This window comes from Hemitrygon akajei, chromosome 21 (genome assembly GCF_048418815.1).
Source record: "Hemitrygon akajei chromosome 21, sHemAka1.3, whole genome shotgun sequence".
Classification (NCBI taxonomy): domain Eukaryota; kingdom Metazoa; phylum Chordata; class Chondrichthyes; order Myliobatiformes; family Dasyatidae; genus Hemitrygon; species Hemitrygon akajei.
In genome coordinates this window covers 51171641-51193009 of record NC_133144.1, presented here as the reverse complement: position 1 = coordinate 51193009, position 21369 = coordinate 51171641, and the positions used below count along the sequence as shown (strand labels likewise).

Below are 21369 nucleotides of genomic sequence, written 5' to 3'. Positions count from 1 at the left end.
TGAGATGAAGAGTCATTGGAAGTGAGTCCATAGGTTGTGGGTACATTTCAATGATGGAGATCCTCCAGGATTTGGTGTGTGTTGCTTCCTCTCTTTTACCTGTAGCTGTTTACGAGGGTTGACCTCATTGGTGTGAATCAGCAACATGGCCTGATTTTGAGGGATAATGTGAACCAACTTCTTTGCCATGGCAAATTTCATCTAATTCTGATTTTATTTCTTGGATTTCTAGGACCTTTGCTTTAATCTTAGTAATCACAATCCTGAAAACAGAAACTCAGCCATCTTTGCTACGTACACAAAGAGTCAGCTGGGCACTGATACTGTTGAGTTTAAGTTCCATGAGATTTCAAGATCTTTTCATTGATTTGGGAACTGGATTCCACAGGTTCTTCCATTTAGGACTAAAACAGGAACACCGAAATTAAGTGCAAGTCTTAATTTTTATCTTTTATTTACAACAACAAAAGAGACTATATAGCCCATAATATCTATGCTAGCTCCCAGGAGAACAATCCCATTCATCCTATTCCCACTCTCTTCACTGAGCTGTATCCCTACAACCTTTTATCTCTCACAAATGCCCTCTCCTTAGATTTTGCCATTAGCTGACAAAGTGATCATTTACAGCATCTAATTAACCAGGCAGCAGGCACATGGAACATGGGGGGGAGGGGAGAGGAAAAAAGCTAGGGCACCTGTAAGAAACACATGATGCCATATATATTTCACACAGATAGAACCAGAGGCTGGAACCTAACCCAATCCCTTGGATCACGAACCTTTGCACCAACTGGCATTCCATCAGAGCTTATGGAAATGTAAACATCAAGAAAATCCATAAAGTAGCACATAGTTTCAAATAGGTTGTTCTACAATATCTAGAGTTCAAAGTCTGGTGGGGAGTATTTTCACTCTGAATTTAATGGCTGTGAGTTCAAGTTCCATATGACAACTGTAAGCATAAAAATCTCATCTAACATTCCTGTGCATTACTGAAGGAGTGTTACACTATAAAAAGGTTAAGCCAAACCCTTGCATGCCCTCTGACATAAAAGCTCTGTGAATGTGCTGAAAAATCCATCCTGGAATCCATACAGGCCTATTGCCTACATTTTCATTGACAATTCCACTTGCTTTATTGCCATTGTTCATTCTGGACAGCTTACCCCAATAGTGGCATCATTTAAGTAAGAGGGGCTACAAATACTGAACAATGATTTTTCCAAAGTAAATAACTCTAACTCTCTAAATCTTTGTTGTAACAAAATGAAGACACAAGAAATTACAGGTGCTGGAAGCTGGAGCAGTACGCAAAGCACTGCAGGAATTCAGCAGGTCAGACAGTGTCTATGGAGGAAAATGATCGGTCAACATTTTGGGTTGAGACCCTTCATCTGGACTGGGCAAATTTAACCGAGCTTTGGTGTTATCCAACATGTTAAAGTAGAACAGTAAAAAGCATAAATAAAAATAACAGAAATTCCAGCTGCTGCAAATTTGTGTTTTTATAATTCCAAAACAGAATTTCATGCACCGTGTTATGAACTGCTAACGTTTTATATTTTAAACATGTTGCTAAGGTCACATTCATTGCCCACCTCCAGTGTCCATTTCTAGAATGATAATTTTAGTACAATGAATTTGCAGTTTACTCACAGTTGAAATTTTAGAAAACATACAATTCACCAAATAATTTTGCTAAAATAATCTTACTCCATACAAAACAATTTTGTGGTACAAAGTGCCCAAGAATTAATTTGTATTTTATGAGATTCTGCAGCTTTTCTCAGTTGCTAGACTGAGGCACAAAATGGTACAGGGAATGTGTTGAATTGATGACCTTGCGATGTTTCTGATAAAATGACAAACTGATGCTCTATTATGTTCAGCATAACTCAAAAAGTGAGAGCTACAAATGTCCTGAGTAATGCTTTTCCCTGAAGCTAAATATCATCGAGCCATTCAACTACCTGCTTTGGAACTTTGCACAGTTTAACTCCAATGTTTGCCTTTTTCAAGCTACAACTGTACTTTAAATGTCGGCTATGAGGTGTTAAGTTTGAAATGTGATTCAAGCCCTTCATTTAGCCACATAATCACTAGCAGCTCCTTCTTTTTCTCTGCCACATAAACATTTTCTGTCATGTAACTGGCACAGTTACAGTGGCAAAACCAAAGGAGCTACAAGGAAATTCAAGCTATCATGTGTCTACAGTTTCCACTCTGTTAATAATGAACAACCATTCAAGCTAACCAATTATTGAAGTGACAATAATTGTTGATTCTTCTACTATGAGATAGGCAGACAGACCTACTGACAAAGTAGGTGACGAGAAATAATTTGGCTCTACAAAACACAAAATTACAATATAAAATTATATTTAGGGTAAAAAAACAGCAACTCAAAGTAGAAGCTAAGAGGAATACATACAAAATGTTGGAGGAATCCAGCAGGTCAGGCAGCATCTATGGAAAGAAATAAAGAGTCAAAGCTTCAGGCAAGACCCTTCATCAGGACTCTTCCGTCATAAAGTGTCTCAGCCCAAAACTTCAACTGTTTATTTCTAATGGGCATAAATTCAAAATAATGTGTGCCCATTTAAGAGGGAGATAAAGGAGAATTTCTTTTCTCAGAATGTTCTAACCCAGAGATCTGTGAATATATAATTTTTGTTTAATAGTGGAACCGGGAATTACGGCGAACCAAAGTGAACCAGAGCCTAGATCAGATCAGATAGGATGTTATGAAATTGTGGAGTGGACTTGCAGGGTGGCCTGCTTCTGCTGCAGTTTCTTGAGCTTTTTTGCCTGTTAACAATTAATCAGTACTAGGAAACAATATTAAATGACCATTCATGGATACATGTGCAAATTGGGAAACCTGCAACACACAGTATGATAAGTGGCACTCTGCTCTGAATATTCACTGACATCAGGCTCCATCCTGCCAAAAGCATTTGAAGAAGAATCTATAAGGTTAAAACAATATTATCAATTTTTTCCTGTAGCAACAAAGAACTCCCTCTGGTTCATGCTTGGTTCGGATAGTACAAAAGAAGCAGAAGGATATGCCGATGAACCCTAGAATTTAAGCACATTATGCAGGCTGGTATGGCAGTGCTGTCCTGTGACTGTTGGAAGATATCACCCTTGCATCCTAGGTCAATGTTTGTTTCAGATCCTGAGCATAACGACACAAAGACCAGGACATTTCTGAGTGCATTGGTAAAATTCTCCCATCATCCAACACTGCAGATGAACCGCCACTGGAATTCATGGGATCTTACTCTCCACAACTGTTTGCCATGTTTAACTAAAGGGGTGCATGCAATGGATTTTGAAATGGCTCAGCACATCTGAAGCACCTGAAGTTATTTCTGAGAGGGATAATAAAATACAGCATGAGCGTAAATATATTTTCTAAAAGACTACTTGTTGTTTGTCATTGATTCCTCAAAGCCAATTTTCACTACTTCAAAGAAATCTTATTCTGTTTGCCCACATTCCCATTTTCTCTGGGTATAAAAATGTTTTTTTGGAAGTAATTTCCTGGATACAAGTATTTACTCTGCTAATATAAGAAACAATTGTCTTAATATAGTCCCAGTCCTACAAGCTGCAGCCAATTCACTTAATTAGCATATACTTGGAATGATAGCAAACAGTTAAACATCCTAGAATCTGGTGCCATACAATACATATTGTATAAAAATCAAATTAAAAACCACTCATCCCAGATAATTTTTTTAAACAGCAAAAAGAAATAAACAGTATTCTGTTCTGAGTCATCTTGAACTACGTTTCATACACACCAGAAACAACATGTTTATTTAATGTGCCCTGTAACCAAGCGATGGCCTTTCACCACTTTGTGGTACAATCCATTCTGTCACAGCTGTTAAATCCCTTTACATCCTGGAAGGCGGTCATGTGTCCAGCTGCTGCTGCAGTAGCTTTTGCATCCTGTACTTTCGATAGAAGCTCAGGTTCCTGCTGGATACGTTACTTGCTTATTACAACACAGATGGCCTGCCAACCCATTGGATCCATGCTGCCATCTAAGCAAACAATCTCACCAGTCCTATCACAAACAGGAGAAAAACTGCAGATGCTAGACATCCAAGCGACACAGACAGAATGCTGGAGGAACTCAGCAGGCCAGGCAGCAGCTATGGAAATGAGTACAGTCGACATTTTGGACCAGACCCTCCAGCAGGACTGGAAAAAAAAGATGGAATAGAGTTAAAAAGTGGGAGGGGAGGGAGAAACACAAGGTGATAGGTGAAACCGGGAGCCGGAGGGATGAAGTAAAGAGCTGGGAAGTTGATTGGTGAAAGAGGTACAGGGCTGGAGAAGGGAGAATCCTGTAGGAGAGGGCAGAAGGTCATGAAGAAAGAAAAGGGGGGAGGAGCACCAGAGGGGGCAATGGGTAGGCAAGGAGACAAGGTGACAAAGAGAGGGAAAAGGGGATGGAGTATGGTGAAGGGGGGCATAACCAAAGTTCCAGAAATTGATGTTCAGTCCGTCAGATTGGAGACTACCCAGACAGAATATAAGGTGTTGTTACTCCAACCTGAGTGTAGCCTAATCATGACTGTAGAGGAGGCCATGGATAGACATATCGGAATGGGAATGGGAATTGGAATTAAAATGGGTGGTCACTGGGAAATGCCGCCCCTTCTGGCAGATGGAGCGTAGACACTCGGCGAAGCAGTCTCCCAATCTATGTCGAGTCTCATTGATAAACAGAAGGCCACATTGGGGCCTATTCTGCACTGCATCTCAATAAATAAAATAAAACTGAGCATTTGATAAGAAAATATTGACCTCCAGAGCAAAACACACAAAATGCTGGAGGAACTCTGCAGATCAGGCAACATCTAAGGAATGGAATAAACAATTGATGTTTCAGGCCAAGACCCTTCAGCAATTCTGTGTGTGTTGCTCTGGATTTTCAGCATCCACAGAATCTCTTGTGTTTATGATTGACCTCCAAAGAATCTCTATCAACACTGACAACTCATGGAACATCAACAACATTTCATGAACCCCTATAAGTATTGCTACCCTAATGGAGACACCCTGGATGAATAACGTAGACTTTTTCAGACAACTAGAGGCTCAGGTGACTCAGTGTTGGCTTCAGCACTTTCTAGCATGTTGCTGATTAAAATGAAGCCACAAAGACAAATAAATTTGAGTGGTACAGCAACATAATGCATTAAAATACAAACATGGTTAAATGAAGGTATAAGCCTTACCCACGAAAGGTGTCAAGAGAACGTAATCGCCGAGATTTGGGATTTGTGGCCTTGGCTGAGACATCAGCATTATTTACAGGTGCAAGTTCCTGAAATGAAGAATGTAAAGATTTTTAAGAATTTTCCAGAGATGCTGGTAAAAGGTATAAAAACACAGATATGGAAACAGGCCGCACAAATGAAAACACGTTCAGTTTTGTGGTCAAATTAAGCTGAAAGCAATTAAATTTTAAAAAGCTCACGATTTTAGATGTTTCTTGAAGGATTTAAGTGAAGATGCATGTTAGTGATACACAGGGGCACCTCAGTGTCAGGATAAGGGTTTGAGTTCTTGCTCCTTTGTGCTGAGTTTCCATTCTCAGTCCTTGTCATTAGAGCTAACTACAGTGCGGGCTTGCACAACAGAGAGAACTGACAAAAATAAAGTTGGTGTTGCTGACTAATCGTGAATTGTGAACAAGTAGGGGTTCAGAGAGAGGTGCTAAGGAACAAGGCGTGGGCAAGGGCATGTGACTGTGTGATCTGAGTATATTTGCATGAGTGGACTCCTAGGAGTCTATCTTAAGCCTGTGCAGCAGTGACTGACTTCCAACAAGGTAAAGTTCTGCCTAAACCTTCCACCTGTGCCTGGTACAATGAGAAAAATGGAAAACAATAACAGCAAAGATGCATTAGAATGAAGACTTAAAGTTGGCAATGATGGGGGAATCTGATGGAAGTTTACAAAACCATGACAGGTTTTTTAATCAAAGTATAGAAGATCATTTTCCATTGGATGGCACAAAAATGATGAATTTAGGGCTATCACATGGAGAATTTATGCTGCACCAGGCTTATTAGAATATGGAAAGCAGTTATTGAGGTAGGTGTATTTTATAAGCAATTTGCAGAAGTATAGACGAATGGAAAAGCAATGAGAGTAGGTACTTCACCAAAGAGCAAGCACAGGGGAAAGGAGCCAAATTAAATTGAGGACTCTACGTGGATGTGATTATTGGGTTAGAAGTACTGAGCTGGACAAAAAGGGAAAAATCAAGGGGGATTTTATTGAGAATAAATATTGTATGATTCCTGACTCAGGTTATGGTCATTTTGCAGAGGTCTTGATACTTTCCAACAATGACTAAATGTGGACTATTTCTCACATCTTTAGAAGAGATAACAATGAAAGTGCACAATTGCCAAGGTTATCCTATTCAGATAAACGGCATAAGCATAGATAGGTATAGTAGCTAGCATTGACATGATGGTATGAAGGGCCTGTTACTATACTGTGTAACTTTGTGATTCTATGACTCTATATGCATTTGTCACAAAAAAGATGAAAATTTTAATTCACACATAAGAGAAAATCTGCAAATGCTGGAAATCCAAGCAACACACACAGAATACTGGAGGAACTCAGCAGGCCAGGCAGAATCTATGGAAAAGAGTATACTCAATGTTTCTGCCCAAGACCCTTCATCAGGACTAGAGACAAAAAAGGATATAATCTTTTTTATTCCAGTCCTAATGAAGGATCTCGGCCCAAAATGTCGACTATGCTCTTTTCCATAGATACTGCCTGGACTGCTGAGTTCCTCCAGCGTTTTGTGTGCATTGCAAATGTTAATTGATTAGATCTGCAGCATCCAAGAGAGGCAGTGATTGTTGAGTATCACTAAGGACATTCTGACTGATAACCTCTAACTCAGTTATAATCTCTTCTGGCTGTGATACTGCTCCTAAGGACATGTACATTGGAGCAACTGGATAAAAACAATCAATAATTCTATTAAACTCAAGGAGATCAATAGTGAAATAATGGATAAGTGGACAAAGTAGATGCTGAAGATGTTCTATAGGTCAGTTGTGGAGAGCACCCGCTTCTTTGTGGTGGCGTGTTGGGGAGGCAGCATTAAGAAGAGGGACGCCTCACGTCTTAATAAGGAAGGCGGGCTCTGTCGTGGGCACAGAACTGGAGAGTATGACATCGGTAGCAGAGCAAAGGGCGCTGAGTAGGCTACGGTCAATCATGGAAAACCCTGAACATCCTCTACATAGCACCATTCAGAGACAGAGAAGCAGCTTCAGCGGCAGGTTGCTATCGATGCAATGCTCCTCAGACAGGATGAAGAGATCATTACTCCCCAATGCCATTCGGCTTTACAATTCAAACGCCAGGGGTAGGATATGTTAAAGTGCCGGGGTCAGGACTGAGCTTAAGTTACAATTCAATGTATTTCTTAGTAAACTATTTAAGAACTTTTTAAAAGATATTTATTAATGCTTTTTGAGAGGGTGATTTTAGATGCATATTTATATTGAGTTAAGTATTGTATGTAATTAGTTTTGCTACAATAAGTGTATGGGACATTGGAAAAATGTTGAATTTCCCCATGGGGATGAATAAAGTATCTATCTATCTATCTATCTATCAGTCATGGTTGAATATGCTCAATAGTTAAAAAAGTTTAATGAGCAGAATGGCCTACTCCTCTCTTGGTTAAAGAGCAATATGTCATTCAGAACCCTACTGGCTATATTACTATACTTGAGGACCTGCACTGACTCCAATTACTCTCAATAATTTCTCCTTTGGCTCCTCCCACTTCCTCCAAACCAAGGGTGTAGCCATGGGCACCCGTATGGGTCCCAATTATGCCTGCCTTTTTGTTGGCTTTGTGGAACTGTCCATGTTCCAAGTCTATACCGGTATCCATCCCCCTCTTTTCCTTCGCTACATCGACGACTGCATTGGTGCTGCCTCCTACACGCATGCTGAGCTCGTTGACTTCATTAACTTTGCCTCCGACTTTCACCCTGCCCTCAAATTTACCTGGTCCATTTCCGACACCTCCCTCCCCTTTCTTGATCTTTCTGTCTCCATCTCTGGAGATGGCCTATCTACCGATATCTACTATAAACCTACAGACTCTCACAGCTACTGGACTATTCCTCTTCCCACCCTGTCTCTTGCAAAAAGGCTATCCCCTTCTCACAATTTCTCCATCTCCACCGCATCTGCTCTCAGGATGAGGCTTTTCTTTCCAGGACAAAGGAGATGTCTTCCTTTTTTAAGCAAAGGGGCTTCCCTTCGTCCACCATCAACTCTGCTCTCAAACGCATCTCTCCCATTTCCCACACATCTGCCCTCACCCCATCCACCCACCACCCAACTCGGGATAGGGTTCCCCTTGTCCTCACCTACCACCCCACCAGCCTCCAGGTCCAACATATAATTCTCCATAACTTCCGCCACCTCCAACGGGATCCCACTACCAAGCACATTTTTTTCCTCCCCCCCTTTCTGCTTTTTGCAGGGATCGCTCCCTACGCGACTCCCTTGTCCACTCGTCCCCCCCATCCCTTCCCACCGAACTCCCTCCTGGCACTTATCCTTGTAAACGGAACAAGTGCTACATCTGCCCTTACACTTCCTCCCTCACCACCATTCAGGGCCCCAGACAGTCCTTCCAGATGAGGCGACACTTCACCTGTGAGTCGGCTGGTGTGGTATACTGCGTCTGGTGCTCCCGGTATGGCCTTTTATATATTGGCAAGACCCAACGCAGACTGGGAGACCATTCCGTGGAATACCTACGCTCGGTCCGCCAGAAAAAGCAGGATCTCCCAGTGGCCACACATTTTAATTCCACGTCCCATTCCCATTCTGATATGACTATCTGTGACCTCCTCTACTGTCAAAATGAATCCAAACTCAGGTTGGAGGAACAACACCTTATATACCGGCTGGGTAGCCTCCAACCTGATGGCATGAACACTGACTTCTCTAACTTCCGTTAATGCCCCTCCTCCCCTTCTTACCCCATCCCTGACATATTTAGTTGTTTGCCTGTTCTCCATCTCCCTCTGGTGCTTCCCCCCCCCCTTTCTTTCTCCTGAGGCCTCCCGTCCCATGATCCTTTCCCTTCTCCAGCTCTGTATCACTTTCGCCAATCACCTTTCCAGCTCTTAGCTTCATCCCACCCCCTCCGGTCTTCTCCTATCATTTCGCATTTCCCCCTCCCCCCTCTACTTTCAAATCTCTTACTATCTTTCCTTTCGGTTAGTCCGGACAAGGGTCTCGGCCCGAAACATCGACAGCGCTTCTCCCTATAGATGCTGCCTGGCCTGCTGTGTTCCACCAGCATTTTGTGTGTGTTGTTGCTCCAAGACAAGTAATGCCTCAACTTTAAAACTGGCACCTTGTTATATGATTTCTCCCCTTTAAGTCTCTGTAATCTCCTCCAATCCTGTAACCCTCCTATATCCTTGTGCTCCTCCAATTCTGACCTCTTGCTGCTCTGAAAAACATCACCGCAACTTTGCATCTTATTGTCCACCTGCAGTGTTTTCACTGTTACACTTTATTCTGCATTTTGTTATTGTTTTACTTGTACTACCTCAATGCACTGTTGTAATGAATTGTGATCTGTATAAACAGATGCAAGACAAGTTTTTCACCGTGTCTCGGTTCATGTGACAGTAATAAACCAATTTACCATTTTGTCAAATTTACCAATTTTACTTTTATGGCCAATTATTCTGATGTCAATGTTCCCAAAAAGATTTTGTTTTTTTTCCCCTCATTAATGAAGCTCCTTAAAGGCCATCACTTGGTCATCAATTCTATTATCTTCTTTTGTAACTTACTATATCAATACTTTTTTGTTTGCAAATGCTCCAGTGAAGTAATTTGGGACAATTTGTTAAGTTAAAGGCGCTATATTAATGAAAATTATTGTTGTTGTTATCATGCATCATACACGACACAGATGTTTATACACCAATGAGTCCTGCCACAGAATGCAGCAGTCATTGATTTGATTTGGATGCAGCAATGCCCTGGGCTAAACATTCAGTCTGACACAGATCAGATTACCAATCTAAACAGAGCCGGAATCTGCTTGCAGTCTAATTTTCTTTGATAGATCTTTTTGTCATTTCAATTTGTCAGGACCAAGATAACCCAAGCTGAGCAAAGGACAGTGCACTATGACTGCAGGCTACGTGTTCAGACTGAGGAAAAGGACATGATGGAGCCACTCTTAAAGAGACAGACCTCTTTGTGGTAGCACTGCGCAGACTGTTTAAGGGAGGGGTAAAGGCAAATAGGCGGTTTGCTTCCAGCACGGTTTAATTGACACAGAAGGTCACAATGTAAAAATTGGAAGGTTATCTGATGCAAAGAAGCAAGCGTTTACACAATGTGTTTGGAACTCTCCACTTCTATAAACTGTTGAAACTAGGAGATCCAATTGAAAGTTTCAAAATTGCGATTGATCAACTTTGTTATAAAGGCATTAGGGGACCAAGATGAGTAGAAAACATTAAGGTACAGATCTTAAACACAAGGAAGTCTGCAAATGCTGGAAATCCAAAGCAACACACACAAAATACTGGAGGAACTCAGCAGATCAGGTAGCATCTATGGAATGATACAGATCTGATTTAGTAGAGTGTTGAATTGGAACGAGAGGTTCAATAGATAGCCAATACTCTTCAGTGTTGCCCTATAAGAAGCAAGCCTTTGAAAGAATAGTACCACTCCCATTGTGGTTCCCCAAAGAGAAATAATGGGTTTTGTTTATTCTGTGAGATTATTTAATGCCACACACCTCACTGTTTCTTCTGTAATGACACTCCTTAAGTCCCTGACCTCAGTCAGTGATACAATGCACACCCTGTCACCAGTGCATGTAACAGTACTGTAGCAGGCAAACAGCCTCCAAGTTAGCTTCTACTGTTTGCCAGCGCCAAAACAACCTGGAATGTATCTTTAAACACGGAGCAAGTTGCCATGTCTTTTATCCACGTGTGTGCTTACACTGTGGTCCAATTAGGCTGGGATATTTAGTCTCCAGAGAGTCTTAAAGAATCAATATGTAAATAGTGATAACTTCCTACCTGATTCCACATTCATATGCTGTCTCACATGGTAGAATAAACATTACACCACCAAGCTGGACAGCAGTTCCTAAACCACTCTATAACTTTTAAAGAGTAAATATACAATACTATCACCCAGCAATTCATTTTAGTTTAATTTGCCCTCATTGTAAAAAAATTTGGGTGTCCAATCAAAAGTTTGGAAAATTGCCTCTGATTTTTAATCCCTCTAAATTTAATGCAGTTCTCCAGGAAAAGCTACTTGTAAGTGACAAAGAAGTACCTCTCCCATATTTTTGATAAAGATCTCAAAGATAAGTTTGTGCATGTTACATCACAGGTTTATCCTGACACTCTAATGCAATCCTGCATGAATGTTGCATCACTGGAGGTGCTGTCCTTTGGAAGATAAGTCAAATGCCCCAGCTGCTTTCATTATTTTCATCAACACTATTCATTTTGCTATCTTTTGATTGTTTTTATGCATCCACCTAACCCCTTTAGACTATAAGACCATAAGATATATAAGCAGAATTGGGCCATTTGGCCCATCACGTCTGCTCCGCCATTTAATCATGGCTGATCCATTTTCCCTCTCAGCCTTCAGATTTCCTGCCTTTTCTCTGTATCCCTTCATGTCCTGACTAATCAAGATTCTATCAACCTTTGCCTTAAATATACACAATGACCTGGCCTCCACAGCTGCCTGTGGCAACAAATTCCACAGATTCACCACTCTCTACGTAAAGAAATTCTTCCTCATCTCTGTTCTAAAAGTTTTCCCCTCAATTCTGAGACTGCAGCCTCTGGTCGTAAACTCTCTCACCAAAGGAAACATCCTCTCCACATCCCACTCTATCGAGGAGTTTCAACATTCAATAGGTTTCAATGAAGTCACCCTCTTTATTCTGAATTCCAATGAGTACAGGTCCAGAGCCACCAAACATATGAAGACAGGTGAAGGAGCAGGTATATTCATATGACAAGCCTTTCAGACCCAGTATCATTTTCATGAACCTCCTTTGAACCTTCTCCAAATGTCAGCACATTATTTCTTTGATAAGAGGCCCAAAACTGTTCACAATACTCCAAGTGACGCCTCACCAGTGCTTTATAAAGCCTCACATTGCACCCTTGCTTTATATTCTAGTCCTCTTGAAATGAATGCTAACATTGCATTTGCCTTCCTCACCACCAACTCAACCTGCAAATTAACCTTCAGGGAATCCTGTACAAAGTCCCAAGTCCCTTTGTGCCTCAGATTTTTGAATTTTCTCTCTATTTAGAAAATAGTCTCCCCTTTTATTTCTTCCACCAAAGTACATGATCATAAACTTCTGACACTGTATTACATCTGCCAGTTCTTTGCCCATTTTCCTACCCTAATATCCTCTGTAGCCTCTTCCTCAAAACTACCTGCCCCTCCATCTATCTTCATATCGTCCACAAACCTTGCCACAAAATTTCAATTCCATCATCTGAGTCATTGACATGTAACGTAAAGAGAAACGGCTCATCCACAATCAGATTACTACCCATCTCCTGCTGCTCCACTCTCCTACTAAACATGCACATGCACAGTAAACAGCATCTGCAATCTACTTGACCACTTGCCTAATATACATGTGATACTTGTTAAAATTTAGCACTCCCTATTTCATAGCTTATTTTGGCCAGTGATTCACTCATACCTTTGCACCTTACAATTTGGGTATCATCATCTGGAGGAGAAATCCAAGGCTCTGGCATAAAGTTCACAAAGGACTTGAATAGAGAATCACAGAATGAGTACACAAAGAGTTCAACCAGATTTATTAAACAGCAAGCCAGCCAACCCATTTTCCCTGCCTGTTCTTGGTGGCCAATATTTTTATTCAGATAACTATAATTAAGAGCAGATCTCATCAAAGTTTGAAGGGTCATACAACAATCACTTGTACAGGGTTTGCACCTTCAGTTATGAATTGGAATGTAAAAAGTGGAAGCTCAGAGTGACAATAGGACTAGAAATTAATTTGCACAACACCTGAAAAGAGTCCTTTTTGGTTGAAAACGATGGTAATGCTGAGTGAATTGATTTTGAATGTTTTTGAGCGCTCAAGCATCAGTTGTGAACATCATCTGTTCATGTTGGATAAGAATTTTTGTGCTACTGAGCAATTTGAGAGAGTCAACTTTGCTTCAATTATGTAACAGTCATGAAATACTGAAAATTCATTATCTGTACTATATTCAAGCACATTGGTCTGAAAACTAAAAGTTGCTGTTCACACACAGAGGGAGAATTAGCTTTCACTGTTGCTCAAGGCTCAGGAACAATGTGATTTAAATGGATAATCACACTAAACCTGGAGGCACAGTTCCACACTGCTCACACTGAAGACAGATGCTTCTTTGAATTTTCAACTGCAACTTAAAGAACATCAAGTGCTGGCAGAATATCAACTTGGCAAAAGAGACTTTGGTCCACCTGAAATTTACTGGTCTCCCAACACAGAGAGATGTCCATTGAGGAATGCTGCCAATTGGCACACTCCAGGTTGCAGAAGAACACTGAAGTTTGCAGCACCCACCACAAGGGCACTGTGCAGACGGACCACTGTGTAAGGTTCTTCTACTAAAGGATAGGGAGGGCCAGGTTGGGTGAGGAAACCCCTCAATTAGCTGTTGTAGTAGTATTCCACACAGAGAGCCACATACATGGCAGCAGTGCTATTGATGTGTAGGAATGTAATAGGACAGTACCGGAAGCATTGAATATGAATGTAAAGACTGAAAAGGCATTGCACATCTTAATCTTGTTATTTTTTTATTATAAATAAAGTTTATTTTGATAAAAAAACTAAAACTAACTTAAAAGGACCCACTTAACTTGATCTGATACTCATTCATGGATAACGTGGGCATGCAAAAACTACATCTCAGACACCATAAGGATTAAGACAGAGAAAGCACATTATCATTCAGCATCCAAAACGTGTTCCCCTATGCTTGACAGGGAGATTCATTCTGATTAACCACACCTGGAGAATAATGTTGATTTAGACTATACTTCCTCAAAAGAGGGTGATGAGATGGAGATAGGTTTCTACCAAACAAGGTGTAAGGTAAACTATCCGTCCACTAGCCTGCAGGTCACTCTTGGGCAAGGTACAGCACCTGCTCAGCCCCCCCAATCAGGGTCACGTGAAGGCATGGGAGCAGGTGGTGGATGATCCTGGTTAAGCGACCACTGACGCCAGGCAGACAATCTCTGAAGATTATTCATTATCTTCAGAGATTATCTGAAGATAATCTCTTGGAGCGACGGTGGATGAGAGGTGACCTGATAGAGGTGTATAAAATAATGAGAGGCATTGATCATGTGGATAGTCAGAGGCTTTTTCCCGGGGCTGAAATGGCTAGCATGAGAGGGTACAGTTTTAAGGTGCTTGGAAGTAGGTACAGAGGAGACGTCAGGAGTAAGTTTTTTTACGCAGAGAGTGGTGAGTGCCTGAGATGGGCTGTCAACAATGTTGGTGGAAGCAGATATGATAGGGTCTTTTAAGAGACTCCTGGATAAATACATGGAGTTTAGAAAAATAGAGGGCTATGGGTAACCCTAGGTAATTTCTAAGGTAACGACATGTTCGGCACAGTTCTGTGGGCCAAAGGGGCTGTATTGTGCTGTAGCTTTTCTATTATATTCTATATAATGGTTGGGGTCAACCATCTTGTAAAGACACTACACAGAAGACCATTTCTGTAGGACAATTATGATCACCTATGTCATATGACAAGGCACATAATGATGATGATGATTTCTCATGGGAGCTCTTTCTCATTTTTGTGATCTCAGAAAATCTTGTTGATCCCCATGCTGGTGTGTCACTGTTCTCATGATGAAAGTCAAGTTCACTTTCATTCCCAGTTCTTAGTTTCAGGATCATCCCAGCTCACAGCTGCTAACAATACTAGCTGGCCTGCTCGAGTAATTAAAATATCAGAGTTTGCTGTGCACTGCTACGTTACAGAGGACACTTATGGTCTCTAGATCCCATTTCAATGTCTGGAGTAGGCCAACTAGTCTTGGGCATTTGCTGTCATTACTGATCGCTTACACTTATGTGGCCATTAGAGTTCTCATTCTCAATGCACATATATCCGTCAACAGGAAGATATTATATTCTCTCAATGTGTGTTTGACAGTAGAGTTTTACAGGATCTTTCTCCAAGTGATTTCAAGATATGCTGCCGATATTATAACAGGTGTGGGACTATATAGTGGCATGGTGCTTAGCGCTATCACTTTAAGGTGCCAGACATTTCTATTTGGGATTCGATTCCCACCGATATCTGTAATCAGTTTGTACATTGTCCCCATGACTGCATAGGCTTCTACTTGGTGATCCAGTTTCCTCCCACATTCCAAAGAAGTACGGGTTAGTGTTATTAAGCTGCAGGCATGCTATATTGGGACTGGAAGCATGGCGATATTTTAGAGCTGCTCCCAACACAACCTTCATTAATTTGATTTGATGTAAGTGATGCACTTCACTGTATGTTTCAATGTATGTGACAAATAAAACTAATCTTTAATTCTTGTGAATCATTCATTCTTAGCCCATCACAGTTGTCTACCTTTCCAGTGCTACACTGCCCTACGTAATGAACTCTGCACTCTGCTCTAACAGTTGACCCCACTCTGTTTACATCTCCAAATACACCACATATCCAAAGCTACAGTCACAAACACACTACTGTCAGGAACTGAGTGGACATCCTAATTGTGAGGTATCTCCATCAGGCTATGCTGCACCCTCCAGAATTGAGCAGCCAGTAAGTCATTCCTTGTACTCTTTACTGCAATATTTGATCATCAGAAGAACTCAGACATTGTCTACCACAATGCAGAAATGGGAGGACCAGAAGCCCATAGAATCACAGCCCTAGGGAGAGGGTGAGCAAGTGACAGAGGCAAAGGGAGTAAGGAAGGAGAAGAAAGGCAGTACCAGCATGTTCATCTGAGTCAATATGACTGGAGCTTTTAGAATTGTCCTTTTTCTGATTTAAGATGTTATTCAAGAAGCATGACCACACTGCTTCGTAAATGCTGGGCAATATCCTAATTTCTTTAGGAGTCACACAACACTATTTTAACACCACAAAAAAAGATATGGATGAATTTTTGACCTTTGTAGTTATTTTGTAATTAGATTTTTTTTCTACATCGACAATACATTTTAGTTGACTGATTACAATTTTGTCTCTTACATCTTTGACATTCAAGAAAAATTTGGTGGCCAATAATTTTGACAAAGTCCATTCCTAAGTTATGAATACAATGCTTCCTGCTACAAGAAATACTGTAACACATATCTGAGTCCATTTTATGTGGAATATTTCACACATTTCCCTTTCACTCCCAATCCATGAACTACTATATTGTTTGACATCATTCACAATTCAGAATATTCTTTCTGTCTTGTCACTCAGTTACGTATCTCCAACCACTCTCTTAACCAAAGGTCCTCCATCCACCACTTCAATCACTAATCACTCCACTCCCCACTCTATCTGATATTTCATCCTTATATCACTGTGATGATCAAAGCTAAGCATTTACTTTACCCTCTATTATTACCATTGTTGTTACATTCAAGGTTCCTTTATTTACCATGTTTGTGCTACATCTTTACCCTTCCTATTTTGGTTCTGTCCAGCTTTAATTGCCACCACAGTTCTTTGCCTTCATGTTGTTACATGACTGTTACATTATGTTGTTACATAATGGTAACATTAAAGCTTAAGTTAAAACATAAAAACATAGAAAAAGATAGAAAACCTACAGCACAACACAAGCCCTTCAGCCCACAAAGCTGTGCCGAACATGTCCTTACCTTAGAAATTACCAAGTGTTTCCCATAGCCCTCTATTTTTCTAAGCTCCATGTACCTATCCAGGAGTCTTTTAAGAGACCCCATCATATCCGACTCACTGGTCTATAATTTCCTGGGCTATCTCTACTCCCTTTCTTGAATAAGGGAACAACATCTGCAACCTTCCAACCCTCTAGAACCTCTCCTGTCCTCAGTGATGATGCAAAGATCATTGCCAGAGGCTCAGCAATCTCCTCCCTCGCTTCCCAAAGTAGCCTGGGGAACATCTCGTCCGGCTCCGGAGACTTATCCAACTTGATGCGTTCCAAAAGTTCCACCACATCCTCTTTCTTTTATGTCTATATTCTCAAGCTTTTCAATGTGCTGTAAATCATCCCTCCAATCATCAAGATCCTTTTCCGTAGTGGATACTGAAGCAAAGCATTCATTAAGTACCTCTGCTATCTCCTCTGGTTCCATACACACTTTTCCACTGTCACACTTGATTAGTCTTATTCTCTCATGTCTTATCTTCTTGCTCTTCACATACTTAGAGTTTTCCTTAATCCTGCTCACCAAGGCCTTCTCACGGCCCCTTCTGGCTCTCCTAATTTCCTTCTTAAGCTCCTTCCTGCTAGCCTTATAATCTTCTAGATCTCTATCATTACCTAGTTTTTTGAACCTTTCATGAGCTTTTCTTTACTTCTTGACTAGATTTTCAACAGCCTGTATCCTGTACCACAATTCCTGTGCGCTATCATCCTTTCCCTGTCTCATTGGAATGTACCTCTGTAGAACACCATGCAAATATCCCCTAAACTTTTGCCACATTTCTGCTGTACATTTCCCTGAGAATATCTGTTCCAAATTTATGCTTCCAAGTTCCTGCCTGATAGCTTAATATTTCTCCTTACTCCGATTAAACACTTCCCTAACTGGTCTATTCCCATCCCTCTCCAATGCTATGGTAAAGAAGATTGAATTGTGATCACTATCTCCAAAACGCTCTCCCACTGAGAGACCTGACACCTGACCAGGTTTGTTTCCCAACACCAGATCAAGTACAGCCTCTCCTCTTGTAGGCTTATCTACATATTGTGTCAGGAAACCTTCCTGAACACATCTAACAAACTCCACCCCAGCTAAACCCCTTGCTCTAGGGAGATGCCATCAATATCTGAGAAATTAAAATCTCCCACCACACCAACCTGTTATTATTATACCTTTCCAGAATCTGTCTCCCTATCTGAAAGTGAGTTCATTGGTTCAGTTGTCCTTTTTATAGTTTAGGGATTTGTAATCCAGCAATTACTTTCTTGACAAATTCCTAATATGGTCTATAGTTTGTACAGCTGGTAAATTCTCTCTTGCAGTTTCAGCCAAATCCTTGCTTACATCTTCAAAAATTCATTTTGTTATAGCCTGACCTCTAATTTGTGACCCTCCTGTTTCCTCTTCAAACCCAATATTGATGTTCAATCATGTTACATGCCGGACTGCCTGCTATTTTCTGTCATTACTCATAAGCAAAATTAAGATCATCTGCTGCTTTGTTGGCTCATCCTCCTTCAGGAAAGCATTCAGTAAATTATATCATGCTTATTGTTACCGTTGTTTCTTCCCTAAAAGACATGCAGTTTAAAATCTCCTTTTATTATTTTTCCTCATAGTACTTTCTTCATATAAACATAGTCTTCTGGTAGGCCATTCCAATCAAATCACACTGCTTTAAAGGCACTTTATCAAAGCAACCAGTATAACTAATAGTTATGTGTGTTTGCAGTGAGCTTTAGCAATTCAACTTGCTCTAGCTTAACCTCTTTCTGTTTGAAGATCAGTAGCCGTGTTTGTGCCTGGAGCTATTTCACCTCCCTAGCAGTTCAAACTTTAAGCAATCACAAGGTCAAGCACTGACAAATATAATGATTAAGTACTTAGGTCACAGGGCAGCTCTCCATATTTACAAACCTTCGCTTTCTCAACCACCATACTTTTTTAGACAGCTGAACCACCAACCCCACAGAAATTTTCAATCAATAATCTCCAATCAATATATGATAACAATCTTATTCATTAATATTTTAAACATTTTCTTTATGAGTGTAAGAAAATCGATGCACTATTTAATTGACAAATATCATATCTGTCTTAGAGGGAATTCCACGGTCTCTTGGTTATTGAATGAAGCCACACAGTGAGAGGGCAATGCAACATAGGGGCAAGTGGACAAGCAGCGAAGCCTCATGTCCTACTGACATCATTTTCTTTTGTACTTTATGATTTTAAATAGCTACTTCACCTAAGAGCTACAGTGGTGGCAATGTTCATTAATTCTTTTATTTAGTTTATTATTATTTGAATATTAAATACTATGGATGAAGTTTTCAGGCAACCCAGGTCACAAATAGCAAAAGCAGAAAATAACCAATTTATAGCGACATAAAGTCATAGAACACTACAGCACAGGAACAGTCCTTTAGCTCATCTAGTCTATGCCAAACCATTAATCTACCTAGTCCCGTTGACCTGCACCTGGACCGCAGCCCTCCATACCAGCCATCCATGTAACCAATCAAATTTCTCTTAAGTGTTGAAATTGAACCCGCACCCACCACTTATGCTGACAGCTTGTTCCATACTCTCACAACCCTGTGAATGAAGAAATTCCCCTTCATGTTTCCCTTAAACATTTCACCTTTCACCCTTTGCCCATGACCTCCATTTGTAGTCTCACCCAGTGGAAAAAGCTTGCTTCCATTTGCCCTCTTCATTTTGTATACCTCTATCAAATCTCCTCTCAATCTTCCAGATTTTAGAGAATAAAGTCCTAACCTTGTGGTGAACTACATATACCTGTCTGGACACGCCCCCCCCCCCCCCCCCGCTGCCTGCCCCTGTGGCTCCTCCCACTGACCGTGGCTCCTCCCACAGTCCCCGGTATAAAGGCGATTGGAGCCTGAGCCCACCCCTCAGTCTCCAGGATGTAGTATGGTGGTCAATTGCTGCTGCTTGTTCTTTCTTCCAGCCAATAAAAGCCTATATCTCGTCTCACGTCTCAGAGAGTTATTGATGGAGCATCAAACCTACTCAACCTTTTCCTACAACTTAGGTCCTCAAGTCCCGGCAATATCCTTATAAATTCGCTCTGCACTCTTTCAGTCTTATTAACAGTATAACTTTCTTGTAGGTAGGTTACCAGAACTGCATATAATACTCCAAATTAGGCCTCATGAACACTTCATTTATGATTTCAACATAACATTCCAAATCCTGTACTCAGTGGATTGATTTATTAAGACCAATGTGCCAAAAGCTTTCTTTACAACCCTATCTACCTGTGACACTACTTTCAAAGAATTATAGATCTGTATTCCCAGGTGCCTCTCTCTACCACACTCCTCAGTGCTTGACTGCTCACCACGTGAGACCTGTCTTGGTTGATCATCCCAAAGTGCAACACCTCACACTTGTCTACATTAAATTCCATTTACCATTTTTCAGCTTATTTTTCCCAACTGGTCCAGATCCCCATGTAAGCCCCGATAACCTTCCTTGCTGTCCATTACTCCTCTAATCTTAGTGTCATCCACAAATCTGCTGATCTAGTTTAACACATTCTTATCCAGATCATTGAAAGATGACAAACAACAGACCCATCACCGATCCCAGCGGCATTCTACTAGTCACAGAGTTCCACTCAGGGAAGCAACCATCTACTACCATTTTCTGGCTTCTCCCACAAAGCCAATGTCTAATCCAATTCCCTACCTCATCTTGAATCCCAAGTGACTGAATCTTCTTGACCAACCTACTATGCAGGACCTTGTCACAGGCCTTGCTAAAATCAATGAAGGCAACATCCACTGCCTTGCCTTCATCGACTTACCTGATAACTTTTTTGAAAAACTTTTCAAAAGAGATTGGTTAGATAAGACCTACTACACACAAATCCATGTTGAATATCCTTAATCAGTCACTGTCTGTACAAATGCTTACACTGTATGCCCAGTCCATTAGAAAACTTTCCCACTACTAATGTCAGGCTTATTGGCCTATAATTTCCTGACTTAGTCTTAGAACCTTTCTTAAACAATTGAACAATATTATCCTCCAATGCTCCGGCACCCAGCTGTGGCTACGGATGTTTTAAATGTTTATCCACCCTAATTTGCCTCACATCCTCAGCAATACCTCTTCCTCTGTAATCTGTACAGGGTCCATGAAGTTGATGCTGTTTTGCCTCACTTCTATAGACTCTGTGTCCATCTCCTGAGTAAATACAGATGCAAAAACAACGTATTTAAGATCTCCTCCATCTGTTTTGGCTCCAGCATGGATTACCATTCTGATCTGCCAGAGGACCAATTTTGTCTCTT

General features: G+C 40.9%; 1 protein-coding gene across 1 annotated transcript in view; it reads right to left on the bottom strand.

Annotated features, from left to right (window-relative positions):
- The window catches only part of LOC140714445 (heparan-alpha-glucosaminide N-acetyltransferase), a 366646-nt gene that overhangs the window by 201311 nt on the left and 143966 nt on the right, over nucleotides 1-21369 (bottom strand). The window contains exon 7 of the mRNA XM_073025743.1: nucleotides 5265-5353. Within this exon, the coding sequence (XP_072881844.1) occupies nucleotides 5265-5353 (89 nt within the window). The remainder of the gene's footprint in view (nucleotides 1-5264; nucleotides 5354-21369) is intronic.